This window comes from Balaenoptera ricei, chromosome 11 (genome assembly GCF_028023285.1).
Source record: "Balaenoptera ricei isolate mBalRic1 chromosome 11, mBalRic1.hap2, whole genome shotgun sequence".
NCBI lineage: Eukaryota > Metazoa > Chordata > Mammalia > Artiodactyla > Balaenopteridae > Balaenoptera > Balaenoptera ricei.
Window position 1 is genome coordinate 34,392,905 of NC_082649.1, and position 27,164 is coordinate 34,420,068.

At 40.1% G+C, this 27,164-nt stretch overlaps 2 protein-coding genes across 8 annotated transcripts in view; both read right to left on the reverse strand.

The window, feature by feature from the left end:
- The window catches only part of LOC132374704 (adenylate cyclase type 10-like), a 39,843-nt gene extending 38,389 nt beyond the window's left edge, over nucleotides 1-1,454 (reverse strand). Inside the window, 2 exon segments of the mRNA XM_059938728.1 lie at nucleotides 248-352; nucleotides 1,278-1,454. Of these exon segments, the coding sequence (XP_059794711.1) occupies nucleotides 248-352; nucleotides 1,278-1,434 (262 nt within the window). The 5' untranslated portion in view covers nucleotides 1,435-1,454.
- Nucleotides 1,455-2,448: 994 nt separating this feature from the next.
- On the reverse strand, nucleotides 2,449-26,965 carry NFYA (nuclear transcription factor Y subunit alpha). 7 transcript variants are annotated; one of them, XM_059938731.1, is made up of 10 exons: nucleotides 26,839-26,965; nucleotides 20,722-20,869; nucleotides 19,045-19,128; nucleotides 16,180-16,326; nucleotides 12,414-12,545; nucleotides 12,106-12,211; nucleotides 10,774-10,940; nucleotides 8,597-8,770; nucleotides 7,710-7,811; nucleotides 2,449-5,059 (listed from the first exon to the last, which is right to left on the reverse strand). In XM_059938731.1, the coding sequence occupies exons 2-10, from the start codon at nucleotides 20,794-20,796 to the stop codon at nucleotides 5,006-5,008; spliced, it is 1,041 nt and encodes a 346-aa protein (XP_059794714.1). In that variant the 5' UTR covers nucleotides 20,797-20,869; nucleotides 26,839-26,965; the 3' UTR covers nucleotides 2,449-5,005. The 7 variants fall into 7 exon arrangements, with proteins under 7 accessions (XP_059794714.1, XP_059794716.1, XP_059794717.1 ...); XM_059938733.1 differs by having other exon boundaries at nucleotides 19,048-19,131; XM_059938734.1 differs by having other exon boundaries at nucleotides 10,774-10,922; nucleotides 19,045-19,131.
- Nucleotides 26,966-27,164: the final 199 nt, after the last annotated feature.

The following is a 27,164-nucleotide window of genomic DNA, read 5'->3' on the forward strand; positions in this document are numbered from 1 at the left end:
ATGCAAAGTAAAAATCAGCATTTTTCCCCCCTTTCTGAACACCGAGTCAACAGGATGTGCGACTGGGTAGAATGGCAGATACAGGCAAAGATCTAGCTCGGCAGAGGCAACCTGAAGAAAAAAAGGATGAGTGACACTAAAGGGATGTCACTTTAGTATGTCTTAAAGTGCCCCCGAGCCCCCTTCTGTTACAAACCCTCAAGAGCCCATCACCACACCTCCTTGCTCCCCTACAACGGTCACTCACGCTCCACGATGTCACTAATGTAATAACTGAAGATGTGGGCCAGTGTGTCCATGTCATGTTCCGACTTGCAGCTCAGGCTGAACCTGTCCATTAATGCTGTAAACCCTGACCAACAAAGCAAAAATTACTATGTTAGCTGCAAGTCCTAAACTTTTAGGCTCTATTCCCTCCACACATCAGGCCAGTGGAACGGAAGCAGATCTTCTCAAGATGAGTAATTTCATTATCCTTTAACATGGTGTTACTTAGCAAGCACTCAGGGCCAGGCTGGTTGCTGCTGCCTCTGGGAGTCCAGAGGGCCACCCTCCCCATGTTTCTAGAAGCTGCAGATGGTGAAGATTCACCCACAAGTGCCCTTTTCACTGGAATCCGGCTCCTGCTTTCCCGTCATACTCTCTTAAGGCTCCCTGGCCAAGGGAACCTGTAGGATTCCCCTCTCCCCACCCACGTGAGGGATAGAGAAACCACTGACAAGGAGAATGGATGAAAGCTTTATGGAGAACTCATATGGTGAGCTCCTCCGAGGACAGGCACCCGAATCACTCATCTTCATATCCGTGACACATGAACTCCACAAATACCTGTTAAATGAACGACTCTCATAGTAGCTGCTAGGTCTCAACTCCTAGAACAATGGCGGGCACCTACTTATGGACCCAAAGAAGAAAATAACTAAACAAATAAAATCACTGGATGAAGCAGAATGCTTATTGGAAAATGCTCGGGACTGGGGAAAAACTTGGGTCCAAAGCCTGCCATATGGACCCGAAAAGGTCCTTTCCCCTTTCTGAGTCTCAATTTCATCATCGCTGAAGTGAACTCCAGGGCTACGACAGGTCGTCCGAAAAGGCATCCTCCTGCTCGGAAAATGACCCTCACGTTCCGGCGGAGGCGGCGAAAAGTGCAATGAAACCTTGCCTTTAGCTTGCCCCAGGGCCAGGCCCGTAACCGCCGCGGCCTGTACCAGCTGAGGCCCAACGGCCGGCCCTCCAGCAGGTCGGGAGAGCGACGCACCTCCCCTCGCCCTCACCCGTCACGTGGACGCCAAGGAGGACGCCCTGGGCCGTGGCAAGCTCGTGTTCCGATCCCCGGGGCTTCCTGAAGACCAGCAGGTCTGGAAGCAGCGCCGCCAACCGGGCCTCTACGGGCCACAGAGGCGGCACCGCCGCCCCCTTGCCCGTCTCCATAGCGGCGCCGGCAACAGCGAAATTTTTCGCAGAACGACCGGAAACAGTGTTCCTCCGCGTAGCAGCCAATCCGCAACGACGGCCCTGACGGGTCCCTCCCGCCAACCAATCAGTGCGGGCTTCCTTGGGGCCCCGCCCACCTGTTTTCATCGCCTTTGCGCTCGTTGCGGATTGCGGGGTGGGAGGGGCGGAAGGAGGGCAGGGCGGCGCCTTCGAAGGAGCAAAGCCTGACGTTTTAAAATCTCTTTCAAACGTGAAGCTGCTTTTACGATAAAACTGACCACTTGGGATAAATATCAATAGGGTGGTCTTTTCTTCGTATCAGTTTCTAAGGACAAGTTCCATTGGCATGTGACTAAAGCAAACTCAGGATGGTTTTTAAATTTAACACCGTTAGACTAAGGCCGTTTAACACAGGAAGTCTTTTTCCTTGTTAGGGAACTTATTCCACTTCTGTTGTCTGCCAGGACAGGTCATTTGGTCTCATGGGAGTACTCCCCCTGAGCCCTTTTTCTCACACTTCCGTGTGGTAATGGCCCATTTGAGGCTGCCGGTCTGTGGCTCAGATTTGTGAACACAAAGCAATAAAAGGACGAGCATGTTGTGGATTTTTACAATCAGAAATGCATCTGTTTTTCTGCATGAATAAATCTAAAAATTACATCTTTACTATCTTTAGTTCTACAATATATCATATAACAATGCTGTTTTGTTGGTAACTGAAGGGCTAATTTTACTCATGGAATTAATTCATCGTGTTTTCATGAACACTTACAGTGGGAAGACCAAATGTATGATCAGTCCACAGGTGACAGAAAATATTTCCTCAGTAGGGTGGAAGGGCCAAAAGGGAAGGAAAAGAGATCAAGGGGAGACACAGCTGAAAGGCTGGACACTCTCAAGTTTGACACACTGTCCACAGAGCTTACATGTGTGTTTACAGAGTTCACAATATCAGCATTATAAACACAACCCAGAACCCAGGGGATATAGACTCCTCAAAATTCAAGACACTTTTAAAGCATTTTATAAATTTATTTTAAAAAATAACAATTGAAATGACATCAATGATCAATCACCTGTGCTCCCCCTACAGCTGAGGGGAAAAAACCTTCTGTAGAGTTGAGTCCCAAAGGAAAATCAAGACATTATCAGGCACCCATTAGCCAGAAAAATGCTGTTGGTCCAGTGGTATAGACACTGACATGTTCAATGTACCAGTGCAATTAAAATATATATTTACAATTATCCTGCAAAAAAAAAAAGCACTCAAGAAGTGAAATAACTATGCATTAAACCAATTATTCACTCATCCATTCACTCTTTTTGCATCTATGAAGCCATCACTACAGTCACAAGGACAAATGAATAAAAGAACTTCTAGTAACAAAAAAATCCAAACCTCACCCCCACTTTGTGGGTTATTATGTGCTAAAATGACCACAATAAAAGGGCCATGAGCTACCTGAAATGGCAATGACAAAATGACAACTGTATTCATTTCAAATAAAACCAAACTCAAACTCATGAAAAAAAAAAATCCGCAAGAATATGAGGTTGGTATTACTATGTACAAACTTACAGACACAAATAAATAGCATTTTAGAACTGTTGTTGGCTTAAGTACTAGAAATTAGGTCTGAGGAATTTCTTTCTGAACTCTGCATCTTGAAGGTTCCTAAACAAACCAAAGGATATAAACTCTTCATTGTTTTTAGTAATCTATCATCTGAAGAACTTGGGGCTTACTGAATAAAGTTAACACCTAAAACTCACATAAAGAGCCAAAAGTTTCTAGTGAGCCCACAGGTCAACCCCGCCTAACATCTGCAAGCCAGGAGAGATGGCTAGATTCAAGGGACTAGGGAGATACTTCACTTCCTGCTTTCTTTGCATAGCTCTGTACCTCTGTTTTTACCATTACAGTGATTTCCCTTTGTGATGTTTTCTTTAGAGGGTTTAATTTCTTTTCCCTCTTAATACAGCTAGAGTGAAATCAAAGAAAGAGCCAATCTCTACTCTTGGTATTTAAATCAAACCCAAATGTTCTTCAAAAGGATTATATTTTCCTTCTTTGTTTCCAAGAAAACAGCAACTCTTCTGAAATATCATCTTAGTTCTCCCAGGGTTCCAGGTCTAGAAAAGAAACTGATTACTGAGGCACAACCCACTCTGGGAGTTGTGGCCCTGTTCCTGACCCTGCAGGAATCTCTATTTCCAGTCCGCAGTTTATCCCCAGAACATGGATGCAATGTGAAAACCTTTCCACACAATGCCTATGGAGAAAAGGGGAAACAAACGGAAACTGGCACCAAAGAATCAGCTGCCATGGGAAGAATGAGAATGTTCGCTCCCCAGGGCCAGCACAAAGCGCAGGAGTGAAGCCAACATACACCTCAAGCTCTAGCAGGCAACCTGGACTATGTCCAGGATAGCCTGATTGAACAGTGCTTTCCAGAAATTGTCAAGGACCAAATCTCAGACTTTTCCCTTTCCGTGCTTAAAAGGTTATAGTATAAATGTAAATTATTCTCTTCATCTTAATGATCCATCCCAGGCATCCATCCACTGGTGAATCGTGCTATATGACAACACGAGAGTATATATACTACCCTTTGTCCTTCTAGACTGAAACAAACATGAACCTTTCTATTCCCCAAATGCTGTCACAAAGCATGTGATTGAAAATCTCTAGTTCTGCTCTGTTAAGGAGCTACTACAAATGTCCTCAGCACTTCAGCACAGAAGTTCTATGGTTTTGTTCTCTACTTAGGAAAGGCAGTGTCAAGGTCCAGTACACTCTAAATTGTCTTAAAAGTAACCACAGCAAGAACTACAGTCCATATGACCTGTCAACAGACAAGCAGACCACAACTTGTCAAAGCTAAGAGATTCAGCTATATTTTTAGTGCTTGAGTCTTTTATCAGTCTATCCCCAGAGTTAGCTTTTTCTTGGCTGGAGTCCAAAAATACCAACCTATCATCTGGGTAGAAGGGATTCTTATTATTACCACAGATTAGATGAATGTATCTCAGAGAATTTATTGTTTCCATATCATGAGATGAAGCTTCCTTGCCTGGAAACCATCTCTGAATACAAAGTGTCCATTAGTCAGCCTGAGATCCCCCATCAGAGGGATGGGTGCTGTTTGGAATCCATGGGAAGGAGTGGGCTGCAGCTTCCCTGACTGCAGTTTAGGTTGAGAAGGTCGTTCTCCTCTGCTGAGATGGCCGGCTGGCATTACCAGTCAACATTAAGTGCTAGGTGTGGTACTGCTGGGCTGGCATGGGTCCCCTGCATCATCCCAATCCATGAAATGTCAATGTCACCAACAGTCTGAAATAAGTCCTGACTGAAAGGGTGAGACAAAGGCTTGCAACTTCAATTTGCCAGACATCCTTGCAATTATAATACTGAGCCACTTATTAAAAACTAAGTGGTTTCTGTCCTGTAGAAAAGGGCAGAATGTAATCGTCAGTGTCCCATTGGAAGAGTTGATCAGTTTCCTTGGAACAGTGGGAAACAGTGCCAGGAACATGACCTTGATCAGTTCCATCACATGGCCTGGGGTTAGGACACTCGGATGATCTGTGTCATAGCCTCTTCATCTGCTTGATTTGGATCCTACAAAGAAAGCATAACAATTAAAGTCCTTTGCAAAAGAACTGGGAACTCATGGCTCTCACTACTTATCACCAAGGGAAATACACAAACTTTGCTAAGTAAACCAAAGGCTTGTGATGTATCTAAGTCTGCACACACGGATTGAAACGCAGCTCCATTAGGAAAGAAGAGACAATACACCCTACTCTTAAAAAGATTCCAAGTCTGGCCTGGCATTCCATTACTAAACACTCCAGAGTTGAGAGTATCTCTCTTTTCTAAGCACCTATGCTGTGCTCTATGCTTAAGGATTAAGGGTCCTTAGGCAGCTAAGAAAAAGACCCAGAGAAACCAAGTCATGTTGTATATTTTCTGATCATCATATTTAAATACTGAGCACTTAGCAGGGCTGGAAAGGACGCTGGAATTTATTTACTTTAATGCACTCATTTTGTAGGTAAACCTGAAGCCTGGATGGGTAAAGTGATTTGCCTGGACTAGAGTCAAAAAGTTAGTGAGGAGCCCAGCAAGAACTAACTCCCAAATCTCTTGGCTCCGATTTAATCTTCTTTCCATTAAACTCTGCCTACTGCCTGCCTTTTACAAAAAACCTGCAGTGTTAAGACAAGGATCAGTGCTTGGGAGTTCCCTGGTGGTCCAGTGGCTAGGATCTGGCGCTTTCACTGCCATGGCCAGGGTTCAATTCCTGGTCGGGGAACTAAGATCCTGCAAGCCGTGCAGTGTGGCAAAAAAAAGGGGGAGGGGATCAGTCCTTGGAAGCTTTTTGCAACACTCCACAATAACCACCTTCAGTTCCTCCACACCAACACTCTGAAGCCTCAACTGGTGTGATCCAAGAAAAAGCTGAAACATTTCTGGAGGTGGTAGGACCAGAGGCTGGGTCTTGATCAGTGAGCATGAACAATAACCAGCCTCTACTGAGCTCTCACCATGCACTAAGCACTGTGCTAAACAGGTGCCTAATGTGACTTACTGCATGAAATCCCAACATTCCTATAAAGTATCAACAGCATCCCACTTTACTGGTGAAGAAAGTGAGGCTAAGTAACTTACAGAAATAGTTTGAGATCTGCTGCAGAAAGCAATGAGCAACTAGCATGCATCCTTGAGCACGGGACTGACATGATTAAGAAAGCACCATCTTTTTTTTTTTTTTCGAAAGCACCATCTTATAAAGACAGATTTGACAGTAGTGCAGGTGGGATGTGATGGGTATACAGAATAAAGCATCAGCAAATGGGAGGAACCCATTAATTCAACAAACATTTACTGAGTGCTTCTTCTTAAATGGGCATCATGCTAAGTACAATAGAGAACAACAATCCTCGACTTTCTACACAGCTTACAGTCTAGTGAAGGAGACAACTACTGCACGATCACACAAATAAAACAATATGATTATCAATATTGTACTCAAAAGAAAAGGAAGATGTGAGAAAATAATGGGGTAGAAGAGACCTCTGGATATGGCCTCTCAGATTTAAACCAAGACCTAAAAGAAGGAGATAGCCAAGCAAAAGGATGGCATGAGAAGCTTTACAGACCAGCTATTTTGAAGACAAAGGTTCCTGAACAGTATAGCAAGAGCATAAAGACCAAGCAGCAGGAGGAAATAAAGCCAGAAGTGGGCAGTAGCTAGATCATGCAGGGCCTTGCTGGCCATGGTAAGAACTCTGCATTTTAGTCTAAGTGCAAATGGAAAAGGGTGGGAGTAGAAGGGATTTAAGCAGGATGATGATGTGATATGATACACGTTTAGAAAGATCACACTGAGATGTGGAGAGTGAACTAGAGAGGCACAAGAGGAGAAGAAGGGAGACTAGGCAGCTGCTGTAATAACTGAAGCAAAGAAGAGCAGGTTAGACCAGGCTGACAGCAGTTACGAGGGAAAAAAGTAAGCTGATTGAGAGTATATTTTAAAGTTAAAACCAAGAGGACTTCAAGAATTGGACAATTCTAGCTTTAATAACTGGGCGAATGGACATGTTACTTGTTGAGAAGAGTGTCTGGTTTAGGCATAAAAAAATAAAATAAAAACCAACAGTTCTATTTTGGACATACTGACTAGAAATGCCAACAAGATACAATCGGTGAAATTAGATGTAAGAACCAGTATGGTTACAGACTAAGTCCTGGAATTACACTGCCTAGGTATGAATTACAGTTGCACCATTTTACTAAATATTTTACCTTAGGCAAACGACTTAACCCCTCTAAACCTCAGATTCAAATGTAAAATGGAAACTATAATTCTTACTTCATGGGGCTTGAGCTTGTTGTAAAGATTCAATGAAGAAATGCTTACAAAAGAAAAGTGCTTAACATAATGGCTGGCACACAGCAGTTAAGTGTTTGCTGCTGCTGCTATTACTACACTAAGAAACAAACTTGTTCTTTGAAAATCAAGAAAAGTGAGAATTTCAAGAAGGAATTAATAGTAATAGCTGGCAAAGACTGGAAGGAAAAAAGGCCACTGATTAAAGACCTTAGTTCTTTTAAGGTGAAAAGGGCTCTAAGACACACAATGTTGCATCCAGTTTAGAGACTGATTAGTCCCTAGTTTGAAAATATCAAGAGGACAATGCGAAGGCTTCCACCCAAGAAAATACAAGGCAGTAAAGAGAAGAATAAAAGGTATAAATCTTCTTACCTGCATATGGGGACTATCTTTTTCCTTTGGAGAGAAAAATCGTCCACCTTCACCACGCTTCCGTGCCATGGCATGACGGTGCCGAGACTCATGCAGGTATTTCTAAAATAAGAAAAATAAAACTACTAGCTGAAACTAGCATAGCTGTCTAATGATTAAAAGTTTAGGACAGCTGTGATCAAAGCCACCAGGGGCAATTATGACCTTGTATTATGGAGAAATCTTTGGAGAAAACACAAACAGCAGCTAACCATATCTAACTATCATAAGAATGTAAATGCCAAATAAGTAATAACTAACTAAAGATTCCCCAAAGATATAAAAGAGATGACTACCTACCTCCCAATATATATCCTCTCTTTCACTTTAATAACAAACCAAATTTTAGTTGGTTGCTCAGTAAAAAGACTTCATTTCCTACACTTATTTGCAGTTAAGTGTGGCCATGTAATTAAATTTTGGCTAATGAGATGTATGGAACTTCTTGAATGTTTCCTTGAAAGAATGCCTTTCTTATTCCCTTTGCTCCTAGGCTAGAGCCCAGACAGTCATCTTGGACTATGGACAGCATACTAAGAATATCAGGACAGTAAGAAAGGAGGAGAATGGGTCTAGAGGACTGGAAATGTGCTACCAGAGCCCAAGACAATTTATCTCTGGACTTCTTTTACGTAAGATAAAAAAAACACATCCTATTTATGTCATAGTTATCTTTTAAATATTGTAGTTGAAGCTCCATATAGCAATAATAAATGCTTTTACAAAAGGTAACAGCTATCTAAGTTCAATGTTTGGAAGGTACTCAAGGAAACAAACTACATAAAAGGTAATTTCAAAAGTAGAACCCTGCCGTTCTCATCCTGTATCCTTCCCAATGTTATACATACCCTTCTTTCCTTTGGAATTTTCCCTTCTGCCTCTAATTTAGCCCGGGCTTGCCTCCTCTTAAGTATACGGTGGTACTGTTTGGCATTCACATAGAGAGGCTCTTCTTCAAGCATCTCTGCCCCAGGGAGAGGGATTCTCTGGATAGCAGGCACAGAGCCAGCACCAGGTACCATCTGTGTGAAAAGAAAATCAGAGCTTATTAACTAGCGACATGAAGTACGGACATGGGAATCAGTTTATTGGTCCCTGTTAGTTTTCTTCTGAATGCTACAAAGAGCAGCTTTTATAGGACACTTAGTTAAATGCAGATTCTTGGAGAACATTTACACCAAAGGCCTGCATTTTATTTTTTTAAATATCTTTATTGGAGTAAAATTGCTTTACAATGGTGTGTTAGTTTCTGCTTTATAACAAAGTGAATCAGCTATACGTATACATATATCCCCATATCTCTTCCCTCTTGCATCTCCCTCCCTCCCACCCTCCTTATCCCACCCCTCTAGGTGGTCACAAAGCACCGAGCTGATCTTCCTGAGCTATGCGGCTGCTTCCCACTGGCTATCGGTTTTATATTTGGTAGTGTATATATGTCCATGCCACTCTCTCACTTCGTCCCAGCTTACCCTTCCCCCTCCCCACGTACACAAGTCCATTCTCTAGTAGGTCTGCGTCTTTATTCCCGTCCTGCCCCTAGGTTCTTCATGACTTTTTTTTTTTTTAGATTCCATATATATGTGTTAACATATGATATTTGTTTTTCTCTTTCTGACTTACTTCACTCTGTATGACAGACTCTAGGTCTATCCACCTCACTACAAATAACTCAATTTCGTTTCCTTTTATGGCTGAGTAATATTCCATTGTATATATGTGCCACATCTTCTTTATCCATTCATCTGTTGATGGAAACTTAGGTTGTGTCCATGTCCCGGCTATTGTAAATAGAGCTGCAATCAACATCGTGGTACATAACTCTATTTTGAATTATGGTTTTCTCAGGGTATAGGCCCAGTAGTGGGACTGCTGGGTCGTATGGTAGTTCTATTTTTAGTTTTTTAAGGAACCTCCATACTGTTCTCCATAGTGGCTGTATCAATTTACATTCTCACCAACAGTGCAAGAGGGTTCCCTTTTCTCCACACCCCCTCCAGCATTTATTGTTTGCAGATTTTTTGATGATGAAGGTCTGCATTTTAAACAAACATTCCAGATGATTCTGTAATAGGGGCCAAGGAGCCATACTGATAAATGACACAACCATGTCCAAATTTTTGTCCACACAACTGCTCCATTTTCTAGGAATGTCTGCTGCCATCTAATGGTCATGAACGGTAATCGTAAGGCAATAAAAGGGCACAAGGAAAACACAAAGGAACATAGGTTCAGATTGACCAAGTGCTACTAAATGCTTTTAGTTATATAAATAATTTAATTAAATTGTTAACTTACTATATAATTCAACCCATATTTTCCTAAACAAACAAAAACAAAACACTGTACTAAATGTATGAGGAAACAAGTAACAGGCTCCCGTGCCCCACTACCTTCCCAACTATAACAACTTTGAATGGTTGTATTGTTTTTTCTGGTAGTTCCTCTACTTCTGTGCAGGTTTCTACTACTCATTCTTAATTTATCCATTTTTGGTACTGTATACTGACATCCTATTTTGACATATATGAGGATTTAGCTTTCACTCACACCACCCAACTCTCCTTCCTTATCTTCCCGATATATTTACATCACAGTTTTTGGTTTCTCTATTGATTACAATCTTTCTAATTTTGAACTTACTTCTTGTTTTACCCACTCTGGGCAATATACTTTCCACTTCCCGAAGATCAGTAGTTTGTATCTCCCTTCATTATTTGAATTATGAATAAGATTACAGAAAAGCAAATACATCTGTTTATCTTCTGCTGTATCTCTAGCACCTAGAATAGTCTCTGGCACATAGTAGGTGCTCAGAATGGATTATGGTTTGTTGTAATGTTTATTGTAAAAGTAGATCTCTGTAAGTGTCCTAAGGGATTAATCGCAATCCCAAGAGGTCAGCATTATAAACAAGCTTTGTGAGAGATATCAAATTGCAAGTTGAAGAAATTTTCAAAGACAAAGATACATGGAAAAACAAATTACAGATGAGAACAGTGAAATGAAAAATCAATTTTCTTACCATGACCATTCCTCCTGAATTGACCACATTGCCTGCCACTGGTAGTGTCACAGTGACAGTCCCTTGCCCACTGCTGGTTGTGTTGGTATTGGCTCCGGTCTGAACAATCTGTGCTCCTGCCAAACTGGCTGCAGGGATGGTGATCATGCCTGAAACAGGGACTGTAACTTTAAGAAAATAAAACATAAAACAAACAAAAAACAGGTACACAGAAAGGAGGGAACACAGTTAGTCCCTCTTCTATCTGGCACACACTTATTCACCCTGGAAAAACATACTCAGAAGCACAAGGGGAGAAAAAGCACTCCTCCATTCTCTCCCTGATTTGCTGTATATAATCCAAGTAATCACAATCTTAGAAATTCTATTAACTATCTGGGTTCCAGTTCTGAATAAAACTACCCTTGAAATGGATAATTCCCTGGCTATTCCAATAATAGTTTTCAATGGGTGACCAAAAAGTTTGGAGGCTTCCCTTTCTATGGGTATGACTCCAGCTATATCAACTGTTCTTATATATATGAATAACCTGCTTCAGGATGAAGATTTTTATAAACTTTTAATTTGTTTACCCTAAATTGACAATGAGTCAAACAGTTGCAGGACTAAAACTTAAAACTAAACCAGGTACTCCAAGCCCCCAAGCTATCACCAGCAGCACTTGAGGATCTGTTCAGCATTCTCTGAGCTCCTGCCAGTTCAGGCCCTCTCCCGAGTCATGGGAGAGCACACTTACTGCACTCACTGGATCTTGTATACTGCCAAATTTTAATCACATGTCAAACCTTTAGTCATAGAATACATACCTCTAATAAGGGCTATGCACTGTGTTTATTTGGTCACATGCATGTCTCACTTACTAGACTAGAAGGTCTAGAGAAGAAAACTACTTTTAGTAATGTGCTACATATACAGAGTGGGCATATAAGTCTTTTTGGAATAAATTAATAATGAAGTGGCCCAGAAAAAAAAAAAAGCAGCAATAGCAATAAATGCCAACTTGACTTATGATGTTTGTCTCTACCAGTAAAGAAACTCCATATTTCTAATCTTCTATTTAGAAAACATTTCTTCCCAGAAAGAATAAAAAGCTTATATAATCCTTAGGGTCCTAGTGGTTGTCTTTAACAACCACTGTAGTTCTACAAATGGAATCAACATTGGTCGCATATTGGTGACAAGGAACTAACAATCAAGGGAGACTTAGAGGAAATTTTGTTGTTTTTCAAAAATATGTCATATAGAGGTCACCACAACATTTCTAAAGCAGTCATTTGTTCAAGATAAAAAGGATGCCCCCAAAAGTGCCACAGAAATGATGGGCACACGTACCTTGCTGGAGAATGGTACCATCTGCATTAACTGGCTGATAGACGATGGTCTGCCCTTCGGCAGTTTGTGCCACTTGCTGCCCCTGGACAGCAATCTGCTGTTGCGTCTGTAGGAAATAAATAATGACACAATTTAACAGATTCCAAAGACACAACAAAGAAAAGGACTATGTACTCCTTTTTAAGAAAAAGAAATTTTTTGGATGGTTTTCTTCCCCATTTCTACTACATGTGAAATATTTGACTCAGTTGTCTAACCCTCCCAAAGCAGCTGTGCTCCTGTGTTGACACAGTGGACAGTGGAATTACCTGCGTCTGGCCAGCAGTGACGGCTGTCTGGGGCTGCTGGATGATGATCTGCTGGGTCTGGCCCTGCTGGCCCTGCACCTGCACAGCCTGCCCACCCTGGATCTGGATCTGTCCAGGTGGGACCAACTGTATCTGGGGAACAGAACATAAAAGATTAGTATCCTGCTGACACTGGCCTCCTATGGTTCTGGAGTGTTAGTTACCCAAATTCCTCTAGAAGGCAGGAAATGCTCTAAAGAGGAAAAAAAGTCCTGTTTTGCTCTATTATGAATTAGAGATAACTTGTTTTCCATTTATGAAACAATGGGGGAATTTTGACCACTGTCTGGATACTGGATGATATTATGGAATCAATGTCAGTTTTTAAAACGATGATAGGCTGGCATGGGTATATATTTCTAAAAGCATGTTCATTTAAAAATATACCCTAAATATACCTAATATACCCTATTTTTAATAGATGAAATGATACTACATATATTCAAAATAATCCTTGAGTAGGGGAATATAGATGAAAATGGATTTACTTAAACATAATACTAGTTTGTGTGTTAAAATGAGTGATGAGGATTCACCATACCATTCTCTTTGTTTTTGTCTGTTTGAAGTTTTTTATAATAACATATTGAAAAAAACTTAAGTAATTCCTAATTTTTCCAACTGAGATTCTATAAATATGTATATACAAAATCCTTAAAAGATTTTGTACAGAAAGGTTGAGACTATCATATTAGACACCCCTGCAGTCAACACTGAGATTTAACAAATTAAATTAGAAAGTGTTGGTAAATAAACAAGTAAAGAAATTTATCTGGTTATCTGGATCTTTTTCTACCTGTTTTGGATAGCAAGGAATACGTGTTATTGGTCAATAGGGTTTCCTCTTCTATCTATTCATATTCTTTGCCCATTTTTCTACTGGATTGTTATTTTCATATCAATACATAAAAAGAATTTTTTTTAGTGTATTCTGGATACGAACCCAGTTATGTGTTAAAAATACCTTCTCCAAATTTTGTCTTCTACCTTTGTTTTATGATATATTTTGATGCATACAAGTTTTTATTTTAACGTAGTCAAATCAATTTTTTTTTGGCTTTAAGAAATCCTTCTGTATGCCACAGCATAAAGAAAATAGTCCTGTAAAAAGAATATAAAAGTTTCCAAGTACGCTTTTTTCCATTTAGATCTGTAATCTATCTAGCAAGTATTTTTGATATAGCATGAGGTAGAGATCAATTTTCTTTTTTGATATCATTCTTAAACCATTTCTTCACTGACACTTTATACTATTTTTGTTATATACCAACTTCCAATATTCTTGCATCTATTTCTTGGCTCTCTACTTTAGTTCCATTGTCTATATCAAGCCAGGGATATTAATCTGAGAGCATAGGTTTCAATGGAATTCTAAAACAGAAGATGCAATCCAAAAAAAGGTTAAGTACACTTCTAAAAGACACGGTTATTCAAAAAACACTAAAGCAACCTCTAATAAAAATGGATTGAAATTTTAAGCAATCTAAGGGAGGCTATGGGATCTCACCTAGAGACATATTATGTAACATTAACAGAAAATAATTTTTCCAAGATGGTTTGATTAGTTACAGTCCTGCTTGGAGGGAGGGGGATAAAATAAACATTTCAATGTCTCTTAAAGGCCAAAAAAAAAAAATCCCACAAAAATCACAGAATTCAGAGCTGAAATGAACCCTAGCAATCACCTGATATAAACTGCATTTTCAAATGAGAAAACTGACACTCAAATGACTTGGCCAAGATCAGAAAGTTTGTTTAATGGCAGACCTGTGAATGAAGTCAGGTCATTGCACTAGTGGTACAATGTTCCTAGCACTGAATCACACTATTTCTATTCAACAGAGAAGAGGGAGTGGCAAGAGGGAGCTGGAGACGAGGCAATGACAGCAAGGACAGAAATGAAATAGCAGTGTGAAACTGAGGCAAGTACACACACTAAAATATATTTAAAGGCTCATACATTTATGCATGGAGAAACATGGAAACTATTTTTAATCCTAACTAAAACTCTATCTTGGCAAAAATATGCCAATAGCTTTAAAAATGATCTTACCCTTCGCCCAACCAATTCTTCCACTCCAAAGAAATTACCATAAGATTAAATTCAACTGAAAAAATAAAGCTATAAAATTCAAATACATTTATAGTAATCTTACCTATAAAAGCAAAAAAAGACAAATAAAACAAACAAAAATCCCTAACTACACTTTGTAAATTAGAAATTCTGATTCATCAAATTGACCATTATGAAGGAATTAAAAATGATAAGAAAATCATGTGGGGGGGGAAAAAAGCAAAGTAAAACAAACAAAAACACCAAACACACAACAATGAAAACTATGTGCATGTGTATAACTATGTCTGAAAGGTGTGCACAAGACTACAAGGGAATATGCAAAACTTAAAAGTTTGATTTATCAAGCATAGCCAAATTTTTTTCAACTTATATTACATTCCTCCAGAAAAATGAAGACATTAATGAAATAATTGTAACTGTTAAAACAAATTAAAGATATAAACAGCTTTAGAAAATTTTAGTAAAAAGTTCATAAACATATATACTCATTGGGATTTAGCTATTAATTACAAAGGTGAGATGACTTAAGTATATACTTCTCTGCAAATTATTTCTCACTAAAAATACTTCAATATTAACCCCTCACCCAAAGTCAACAGTTCATCCTTTTTAACAAAGACATAGTACACTCCATATGAATATAGTATGATGTATTCAACCATTTCTTTATCCTTATTAACAGACACTCAGGCTACAATTTTTTTTTTTTTTTTTTTTTGCTAGTAGAATGCTGCAATAAATGTCTTTACATTTCTCCCTAAATATTGATGCTTTTGTTCCTATAGAATAGATTCTCAGAAGCCGAACAGGTAGATCAAAAGGCTTATGTATTTAAGAGTGAGATACCTTTCCAAAATGACTTTAGAATTTGAAAATTACCAAAAATAATGAATGTTTCATTTTCTTCACACCCATTCTAGCACTGGATATAATTACTGTTTAAAATTTTTGCCAACAAGATAAAAATCCCTATAAAAATTTGATGCCACAGAGTTGTGTGTCCTGTTTACTTTTGTTTTCTGTTTCTGAATCAGTCTTTCCAGTGGATTTACCTAACTACTTTATATGTCTGTTTAAGGAATCAGCTTTTCTTTACTTTTCTACATTTGTTGGTTTTCTACTTCATTAATTTTAACCTATCTTTTGCTCATTTTGTTCTTTTCCTAACTTTCTAAGAGAAATACCATTGTTTATTTGCAGTTCTTTTAAAATATTTAAGTTTATAAATTTTGCTCTAAGTACAGCTTGAGGTGTGTGCGATAGGTTTGAACTGAAATATTTCCATCACTTGCTAGATAACTCAAGTTATAAATTACATGGAAGGAAATGAAGACTATAAAATTCCCTCCCCCAGTGCCCAGAAGTGCCAACTGAGATCATACCAATGAATTACTTTTATTAAACTAGATTCTTTTTATATTCTTTACATTGATTTGAGATCACGTCTAATATCTTAGTCCTTACAGAGATGTCCAATTTCTGTATAGCTCTGCTTTATATCACTGACACTACAAAGGTGGGAAATCGACTAAATGCGAACAGAAGGTAAGAAACAATTAAGTGCGATATCAATTTTCAGTTCCCAACAACCTATTTCTTAAAACCTGTATCCTGTTATTCTGTCTAAACATTTTAAAAAATATCACTCACCTGCTGCAAACCCTGTGTCCCAGATACAGGTACTTGCATGATGGTTTGACCTTGTCCACCAGGAACAGCCTGGACCATGATGGGTTGGCCAGTTGATGTGATTAACTGGCCTCCACTGACCTGTACCATTAATGGCTGCCCCTGGACCTAGAATAAAGTAAAATAAGAACAATGAAATAACATAAGACACAATATGGTTTTTACCAAAAGACAATCACTGCTTCTACTCTGCTGCCTTGCTAGAGAGGGAGAAGGTAGGAGAGACACTAAGAAAATAAGTCTCAAGTCCTCATCCTCAAGTAGTCTTCTTCGAAAATACAGTATCTTTGACTAAATGCCAAGCTGAATACTTTAAGGTCAGATATAATGGAGAATAAGCAGAGTCTTTGGGAAGTCTCAATAGATACAAGGCATTTATCATCAAATACAGGCTAAACCCATGAGAAGTATTTAATCAAATCATCAAGGCTATTTTCGTTTTTAGACCAATATCCAGGAATAGTCTCTAGTGAAGGCTGGAGAGGAGGCAATGAGAGGGAGGGCTGATGGTGGGGATGGTGGTTGACTGCAAATTCTAAGTAACTTGTAAGGAGTAAATCAAACTGTACCTAGCAACCACTCCAGGTTAGGCAGTGAGCAGCTCTGGAAGCTTATATAGAATGCCCTTCCTCCCTACAGTTTCTCAAGCATAAATGAAACATATACCTTTTACCCTCTTCACCTCACTGAGAATTCTAGTCCTGTGGTTGTTTAAGGAGCCCACTAGCAAAAATGCCTAGAAATATATTGCTGGTGAGTTTGCAATCTCTGTGGTGGAACTTCTCACACTGGACCCTGCAATACCTGCATAGTTATTTTAGCTTTAACAAATATGAACATTATACAAAGCACTCAAGTGTACCAAAAAACTCCCAACTTTCAAGCTCCAGTGAGTAAATGGATTACTCTAGAAGCCAGGGCATTGTAAGTGCTCTGTAACATCTTGAGTCTCAATATGAAAATATCTAGCTAACTGCATTCTGAAAGCCAAAAAATAAGCCACTTTAGTTCAACAGAATAGCTACAAGTCCAAACTTTCTATCTTTGTTTTGAGGAATTATTTGTAACAGATCAAAAGAAAATTCGTATATCTGAAATAATCATTCTTAATGCTAGTGAAAGTATGTTCAAATAACAGGAATTAGTTAAAAGACCGATCTATCCTAGATTAGTAATTAGATATTAAGCCTCCCCCCCACCAAGCATATCATAATCTTCAGGAACATTCAAATCTTGTATTTTGTTAAACTGTTCATTGAGAAATTCCACTTTACTTTTTAAAGACTTGCATATGCTCTATGAGGAAAGACTTTCCAGAATATTTATTGCATGACTAACTGAAAGAAGTATTTAAAATTCTCCAAAATAATGAGAGCCCTAGAGGAAAGGTTTCCATTATTTTCATAAAGTACCTCCATTTCTTTAAATAAAATCTGCCTAAGTAGGAAACACAAGTTTTAAGGCACAACTATTAGTAATTTTCTGGCTATCCATCATCTTAACTTTTCCCTTCATTGACACACTTTCCCCTATATATGCACATGATGAACTATTTGAGACTCCAAGGAACCCACTGTTTTTACAACATATGAATGAATACAAGAATACATGCATCAGACAAGAAGCCATACAGTTAAGAGCATGTTACATTCCCATTCCACAAGTGGTTAATGACAATACTGTTTTATATTTCAATAAGATGAAGCAAGCATGAAAAACATGAATAACAAACTGCTGAACTGAGATTTGAATATAGTTTGGGAGTACCTATAAACTCAGCTTATTTCAGCTTAATTTATGTGCAGAATTGGCTGTACATCATCATCAAACACTATGAGTGGCAGGTTTGGGAGTGGGGTTGAAAGGGTAAAGTGAAATGATTACAATAAAGGGTAGTTCACTGCAGGATACTTGCTAAGCAGCACTAATAATAAAGTGAGATGCCAGTTCTACATTCTAGGTCCTACTCTGAATCATTTCCATTCAATGGAGGGAAAAAGGCAGGGTACTCGAATCTTGTCAATTTCTCAAAAATATGGTCATTTTAGTTAAAGTAACCTATAAACTCAGAAAAGACTTATGCTTCTTCACTTATCTTTATATAGGAACTGGCCAAAATATAACCCCAATTTACATATTTAACTTGGTCATACATAATGTTAGGAAACTGCATTGTTTAAGTAGGAATTCTTATGGAGGCTATAATACTTAAGACTTACAGAAAGCATATCCCACCTCTGTCTAAGAGCTATGGGGCAATCTCTGCAGATGTAATAATAAGACAAGTCATTATTTTCCCCAAGAAAGGTAATGAAAAGATAGCAGTTAAGAGATTAACAAGATTCGGTGATTAGATCAATCTTGTCAAGTGCAATCATTATTGCAGGACAGGAGAGCCAAGTTGTCCTTTTAATAAAAATATAGCACAATCTACCCTAGTAAAAATGTATATATTTTCTTCTCCACTATCATAATACAAACTCAAGAAAAGTTACCATGCCATCTTATTACAGTTTGATCTCTAAATAGGTTCTAATGCCACTTGTAAGAATTTCTTCCTGTCCCTTATACTGATTCTTTCCCAGACATTCCCAAAGAAACATTAGCCAAACGGCACTTTTCAGAAAATTGATACTGGGGTCACTACATGATTTAGCATGAAGCATTAGGAAACTGGCGTCTTCTAAGCCTCAAAGACAAGTTAGCAGCATCAAAGACATGCAACTGACTTTGCCATTTCTCCATGAGATCCTACCACAAACAGCACCAAACATGAGGAGAGGAGAAGTTCATGCAGTGCTTACAGAGAATCAGAGAGGGCACCACTACCTGGAGGGTCTGGACTTGCTGGCCTGAGGCGGATGCCACCTGGGCCTCAGTCTGCAACTGGACAGCAGTAACACCACCCTGCTGCTGAGAACAGGAACAGGAAGAGCTTGAAATGTGTCAGGAAGGAAATGTATAGTTCAAGACATGAGGTCACCTTACCTCTTGTGGGAGAGGGAGGGTCTTCTTTCAATAGCCCCACCCTACACAGGACTTTCAAACTGCAGGCTCCCTATACTGAAGCTGTTTTGTTGAAGGTAACAGATTACAGATCTTAGCCCTTTGTCCCCAGAGTGGAACTCAAAACACACTTCCATGACTCAAAAAAAATCAATATAGCTGACATCATTGACAAAAAAATTTTTAACACAGTCCTTCCCTCCAAAAATAGGTATTTGATCCTTCTTCGTGAAGTTATTTTAAAGCTCTTATTTCCTCAAATGAATTCACAAGAACAAAAAAGTTCATCAGGTTTTAGCAGCTTTGAAGCTACAATGAAGAATTTCTGGAACTTGAATGCAATCCCCAGAAAGGAAGAATGAAGGTAATCATCATGAGCCAAAATCATCTTCATGAGGTCACTGCTCTTATGTCCCCAAACTAGGATTATTCCTACTCAGTTGGACTACCTTAGAAGCAATGTTTTCACAGATTCAACCTAATTTTTATTACTCCTAATAGTAAGTTCTGACAGAACAAGAATTTACCCACCAGGGCATTGGTATGAATGGAGGGTCCTCTGTGGAATCCCCTTTTCTACCAAGGCAGTTGAAGGAAGCTGCAGTTACATGGAAGGAAAAGCCAGCAAAGGAATTTTGATAATTAATCTCTTTTAATCAAGAGTAGCTCCTTTCTTTGATCATTAGATGGAAACACTCACCATCAAAACATCCTCTGCCCTCCCTATTAACTACTTTTCTATATTATCTAAGTTCCATTTTGGAAACAAAACATTCCCAATCTTGGCCTAAGGTTAAATCAATGCATAATAAATTTCTTTTCTTCCTGGGAGAAAAAACAAGTGAAATAACAAGTAAAACAAGTGAAGTTTTCCTAAAATAAAGCCAGGTATAAATCATCAGAAAATGTAATCTGTGTATAAATTCAAGAAGGCAACCTATCTTAATTAGGATAAACCAGCAGCAGGGAATTCCCTTCTAATATGTGCTTATCCATAAGTGTGGCTATCTAAATATTATCCTCATGTTAAACTAGAGCTTTTCAAAATAAGCACTGTGATGGATCAAATCAAAGGACAGTGGATTTCTTAGAAGCTATCTTGGTTTGTTTATTGTGGCCAAAGCCTAACTAGACCACAAGGTAGCTTAATCAATAAGAGAAACAACCAAATTGAATCCAGGAAGAAGAACAAAAAAAACCCCTCCATAATTCCATCTGAAAACAGACTAGGTGTTTGATTTCTAATAAGATAAAAGGGGGCAATTTACTATTAAACCAGGCTGCCAAGAAATCAAATTCTAAGTGGTTATGGACTGGATATAGACTTCTGAACAGAGAAAATGAGAGAAACTGCAACAAATCCAATCTTTGAAAAGCACTTCAGCACAAGTCACCAGACCCATTACTTATAAGATCTGAGAGCTCTCAATTCTGCTACTGAGCAGTGCTATTATCAGCTCTTTTGCTGTGATGTTTAAAGCAGTTTTACTTCCATACCTGCTGCTGAATCTGTCCAGCCTGTACAACAATCTGCTCTGTTGAACTATTGCTGTTTGCTGTATACTGTTCCATGGTCCCTCCAAGTTAGAGTCTTGACCACAGTGAGTTTCACTCTGGAGATCCTAGAAGACTTCAAGATGCACTCCTATTAAAAAGGTAGGAAAAGTAAAGTGAGATTGTTAATAAAGGCCTCACCAGATGCTTAACCTTGATAACGCTATTTAACATATATAAAAAATGCTCTTTGTCATTTCTCATCAGCAACCTTTCCTTTCAATACTACTATAGCAACACTTGCACCTTAAGAAATTCTCATTAAGCTACAACATCACTTTGTTACAAGGCCTATTTAACACTGATTTTCAGGTCTGCACATGTACTTTAGAGAACAGTTTCTTTAATTTGTAACACATTTGCACTACACATGGTAAGCAATTTAAAATTTCAGGGTTTATTATTTAGTAAGTAATTACCCAGACCTGAAGTCAAACATGTTGCTTATCAAAATCTCCATTAAGTAGTGTTAAGTAAGAAAGACCCAGCAAAGGTTTAGGAGTTTGCGTTTTAATCCAGAGCAAGGAATAAAAAGGAATTACAGAAACAGCAGGCTATGATTTTCTCTGAAAAGAATTTAAGTTTTCCTCAGTCATGAATCTGAATGCCTAATAATATCCCACCCTTTACTGTATAATTTTAACTTTTACTATGATAATTTTCAAAAATGTACCAACATAGTGAGAACATTATAATGAACCCCTATGGCCATTACCCAACTTCAACAATTTTCAACCCATGGTCAATCTTACTCCACATAGATCTCATCCACTTTCCACCCACCCCTGCATTATTCTGAAGCAAATCCCAGACACTTTATTATTCCAAAACTCCAAAAATACTTCATCATCTATCTCCAAAGAGTAGATTCTTTTCTTTATCATTTTATCACAATGACATTGTGCCTCTACAATTACTTCAAAACATTAAAAAATTTGTAAGTTCTTAATATCAAATATGCAGTCAATGCCCAAATTTACTATTCTCATACACTTTAACAGCTGAAAGCTCCGTTTTGAAATAAGCACACAATTAGATAAACTGAAGTGATATTTGAGAACCTTGAATAAAGACCTGATTCAAAAATTTAAAATTATATAAATTATCAAAGGGTAATTCATCTTGGAAACATGGGGGAGGTACAGCTGTATATAAGCAAAATGTAGATAAATCTTTCCCCAAACTTTTCTCCAGGCCTTCATGAATTCTAAAATTTGAATGACAAAGTTATATGAGTTACATGATCTGCACATCACAGCAGCAAAGCAGTGCACCACTCTCCACAAATCCACACATGGTAGATGATATGAATCACCCACCATGATTGTAAGGTGTCTCAATATGATGTGAAGAAATCAAACTATATTCAAGTACGTGCCCAAATATTAGGAAGAAGTATACTGATGGATGAATAGATGGAGATATATATATATATATATATCTCTGAAAAGGCTAGTACATTAACAGTAGACTCTAGATGAAGGGTATACAGGTGTTTATTGTAAAACACTTTCAACTTTACTGTATGTTTGAAAATTTTTATACTAAAATGTTGGGAGGAAAATCTAATAAATATCGATTGAGCCTATTACTCATAACCTAATTGGTATGTAGTATAAGAGTGTTAAAGTTCTAAACAAGTGACAGGATGACTATGTCATCACAGCATGATGATATGTGGCGTTGTGGTTCTTCAACTCACTACCCTTGCTCTAATGGAATGCTCACCAAGCACACACCTAGCTATAATTTGGATTTACATATACACTAGCCAACAGGGAGCAGATATGATCAGCAACACAAGTAAACTTGATAGTTATTTCTCATTGCATACTGAAAAACTGGCTTTCTGATTTTTATGTCTCTTCTGAATTGGGTGACTCAGTTGGCTCCTGAGAGATTCTGGGAACAGTACAGAAAATCAGATTTTCAGCCAGACTAAGTGGCTCTTCCAGGGAAGTGAATGGTCTTCCCTAAACTCTATCTTGTCTCTAACTGCAATATACACAATACATTTATGTTTCTAAACTAATAAAATTAAAAATTAAGGGTCATGATACAAAACAGTGGTGTGATTTCGTTTATATGAAACCCTGAGAAGGTAATAGTAATCTAGAGAGAGAAAGCAGATCAGTGGTTTCCTGGAAATAGAAAAGGGGGAAGAGGGGAAAGTGGGAAGTTGATTGGAATAGAGCATTTGGAACTTTTCCAGGGTGATAAAATGTTTTATATTTTCATTGTGCTGGTGGTTGCATAGGTGTGTAAATTTGTCAAAATTCATCAAAATGTACACTTAAAATGATTATCCTTTATGTCCAAACTATATCTCAAAAGAGTTGATTAAAAAAATAAGGATCAGGAAGGAATGTCCTCTGTATTTCAACAACCCACCCCACCCAAATCCCCTTCCTGTATAAGATTTTTTTCCTTGACTGCTAATTTCCAGAAGTTTACATCGCACTGGAAGTGCAGGGAAATGACTAATAAAACGTCATGCAGATTTTCTTCTTAACTAGCTTATCCTGGTAATACAAATGCCTCAATTTAAAAACACTTAAATCCACTATACTTTGAAGGGTCAAAAGGAAGCAGCTTCAAGTCTAACAGCAATTCTGTGTCATATTAACGAGGGAGCGATTCAGCGTGGAGCATGATATTGAGACTGCTAATGGTGAAGGCTGGACGCAACTGGCTTCTATGAAGCCACATGTTCCCATTACTGTGAGCTTCAGTTAGGAGAACTGCAAACATCGTCGTCTTTCCTCAAGTGCCTTTCGGCCACATTCTGACAGAATTAAGTCAGCCAGATTTAGTCTGTCTAGCTCTCACTCCTAACTCAAAGTTTGAATGTCTTTTCCTCAAAGAGAGAAAGTGAGTATGTTTATTCCGGTTAGCAAGAAAATTTCCCTTCCTCTTCACTTCAAGGTGCAGAACCTGAAATGCAGCTAACAACTTAGGAATCCATTCATTGTGGACCCACACACATTTTTATTTTAAAGCTAAAACTTCCAGAAACTCAACTATAAGTGAAAAACCCCGTAGAATTATCATATTTGACAATCACTACCAGGTAAAAACTAGAACAGCAGCTTTCAAACTTTTTTGACAACTCACAGTAAGAAAAACATTTCACATCACAAATGCACATGCAACATATTAAAAAAGTAACTAAAACAAAAGTTTCATGAATACTTACCTTTATAACATAAGATGAACTGTGATATTTTCTATTCTATTGTAAAAAATTACCAGCATTGGCCCACTAAATTGACTTCACAACTCAACAAACAGGTTCTGATCTGTGTTTGATAAAAGACTAGAGAACAAAGGGCTGTCCAGCTTCCCCAACATCCAAAAGGTTGTGGATTGCAGTTCCTAATTTGCTTCTTAATCTCCACTAATGATGTACCACCTGTCACACCATCCTGAAGGTTTTAGAAATAAAAGTAAAACTGTGACTAAGATTTTAACTTCAAAGAGTCTTTAAATTTAGTAAAGGAGTAAAAATCTGTACTGAACCCCTAAGAGAAAAACAAAGTAATATGGGAGTTCAGAGGACACAGAGTTCTTCCAATTGGGGATCGATAAGAAGGCTTTAGAAAAATGTGGCATCTGACCTGGTCTTAAGCATGAGCAGGATTTATATATGTGATGAAGTGGGAGGGAATGGAGTGCTCCAAATGAGGACAGAGCATAAAAACAAGGACAGAAAAATTTCCACATATGAACAGTATATACAAGGCCACATGTCAAGAGAAAGCTAAGGCCAGATTACTGTATCTCAACATTCCAGGTTAAATTCTTCTGCAGATAGGTGGAGTCTCCAGAGGGGTTTAGCAAAAAAGTGACCAAACTATAACTGTCGTTTAGAAAGAAGTCTAGCAAAAATGTTTGCTGGTTTTTTAGTGACTAGATATAACCATTTTTAAGTACCAAGGTATTCATCCAGTCCAAAAGCAAATGTAAACATTCTAAAAAATATCTAAACCACAGTGCTCCATCTATTAGCTATTTTAAGAATTAAATAAATTTTTAAAATGACTTAAACAATGAAAAACTCATTACAAAAAGTGAAAACAAAAACTGTCCCCAAATTTTTAGTAGTGAAAAGAGCACTACTCCTCAGGAGTAGTTTTCTGCAACCTACCAGTTGTATGACCTTAGTAACTGTGATTATACTAAAGGCCTACTCTATGTGGCAAGGACTGCTGCACTCGGTGCTTCACATGAGTAAAAACTTTTAAAGTCCTAGGAGAAAAATCTTCCTTTTTCCCCCAAAGTCAGCTGCTATTGTGGAGCAGAACCCCATAAGCCAGAAACTTATTTTTCCAATCTTAGAAAAAAGTGTGTTTCTAGATTTCTCTTATCCGAATCTCCACAAAATAACTGCTTCCGAAAAATTCCTTAGCAAGATATACAAGTGTTTTTACCAACTGGGCTTTCCAGCCTAAACTCTCATGGCAACTGCCCACTGCCCTATACTTTCTTCCCCCTTGAACACACAGCAAAGCTTGGTGCCTCTGCACATGCTTTTCTCTTTGTGAGCAATGCTCTTCCATTCTTTCTTGTCCGAAGAAATCCCATTATCCTTCAAGGCCAATCAAAAGTGTGGCAATGCTGGCCTTCCACCGGGGCTGTTGATAGCTCACACATCAGTGCACCACAGAACTGAACTTGGCCCCGTTACAGCACTAACCGTGAGATATTAATTACTTGTTCACCTGTCAATCTCCACCAGGCTGGGAAGGTTCTTATCGACCTCTAACCACTCCCTCCCCAGCACACAGATGGACGCCTGGTACATACTAACTGTTCGATACTTGGTTGTCAACGGAGATTTCCTTTCACCCTAACCAAAACCCCACAACACTGTTAAGTTTCTATAAATACCTGCTGAGAAAACATCAACATACTGGAAAAAAACAAACCAAGAGATGGTTGTGGACTGAGCTAATGAGTGAAACCTGACACGTTCAAAGTGACACAGAAAGGTTAAAAGAAAATAACTGTGCATTCCCAAGGGAGCGAGAATTCACAAGATGAGCAACAACAGGTAAGACTACTGAAAGCAAATTGTGCAGCCTCCGGTAAAAGGAATGCACAGGGCTCGCCACCTTCTATAGTGAGGTTCCAGGCACCGAATGGACAGGCCTTACAGCCCGGGCAAGGACGGGTGACCGCCTGGTTGCGCTCCAAGACGGAGGTGTGCAGTTCTGCCCGGCGATCGGGGCGGGGAAGAGAGGAAATGACGAGCCAAAAGGGGGTGGTAACGGCGCCGGGCCGGAGACCCGGGCCGAGCGTGCTGGGAGGAGGGGCGCAGCGGGGCCGGGGAGTGGGTGCACTAATGGATCCCCTCCACCGATCAGGGGGACAGCGGGGACAGCGGGGACAGCGGGGACGGCGGGGCGGGGCGGGGGCGGGGGCGGGGGACCCCTCTCGGCCCACCCCCTCTCCGCGATGCACGCGGGGCCCGATGGTTGCGGCGTGCGTCTTCCCCGGGCCTGCCTCCCGACCCAGAAGGGCTGCAGACAGACAGACCCGCTCACGGAGGGGTGGGGTGCGCGGGCCCCGCGGGGGGAGACTTCCCGTCCCGAGGGCCAGAGCGTGTTGAGTGCAAGGGCGGGCTTAAGTGTGAGGCCGGAAGGACCAGGAGGAAACCGCCAAGGCCCCGGGCCCGCGTGTGTGTGTACACCTGAGCGTAGGGGCCTTCGTGGCAGGCAAACCCAACACCCCCGGCCTGGGGCCTGAGAAGCTGTGCCTAAGGGTCGGGGGAACGGGGCGCATCGCATCCCCAACTGGCTCTGGCACCCTGCGAGGCTCTGGACCCCGAGATGCCTGCTCCCGAGGGCGCCATCCCCGCGCGGGGCGGCCCCCTGCAGGCCTCGGCCGGGAGTGCCCCGGGACGCTCGCAGGCTCCGGCCTGGGCCGTCGGGAGCCCCGCTCGGCTAGGCTCCCCGGGCTCGACGGGCGCCTGGGCCTCTCCTGAGTGGTCAGCGAGACCCGCCAATCGGGGCGCTGGGGCCGGCTCTGGGCCGCTGGATATTGGCTCCTCACACTCACCGTGCCTCGCTCCCCGGGTTCGCTGCCCGCGCTGATTGGCTCCAGTACCGGACCCCGAAACCCAATCAGAGGCTCCAGCCGCCGCTGCCGCCGCCACTGCCGCTGCCTAGCAAAATGGCGAAGCCGAACAAAGGGGAATCGGGCCTCCCTCCAACTGCCTCCGCGCAGGCGCCTCCAAGACCACGCCCCCTAACCCGAGCTCGGGCTCGCCCCACCCCCAGTTGAAGGAGCACTGCTCAGGCGTCCCCTGAAGCCACGCCCACTTCCCTGATTGGATCACACCCCCGGCCGAAGGAATACGCAGGCGCCTTCTAGACACCCCAGAC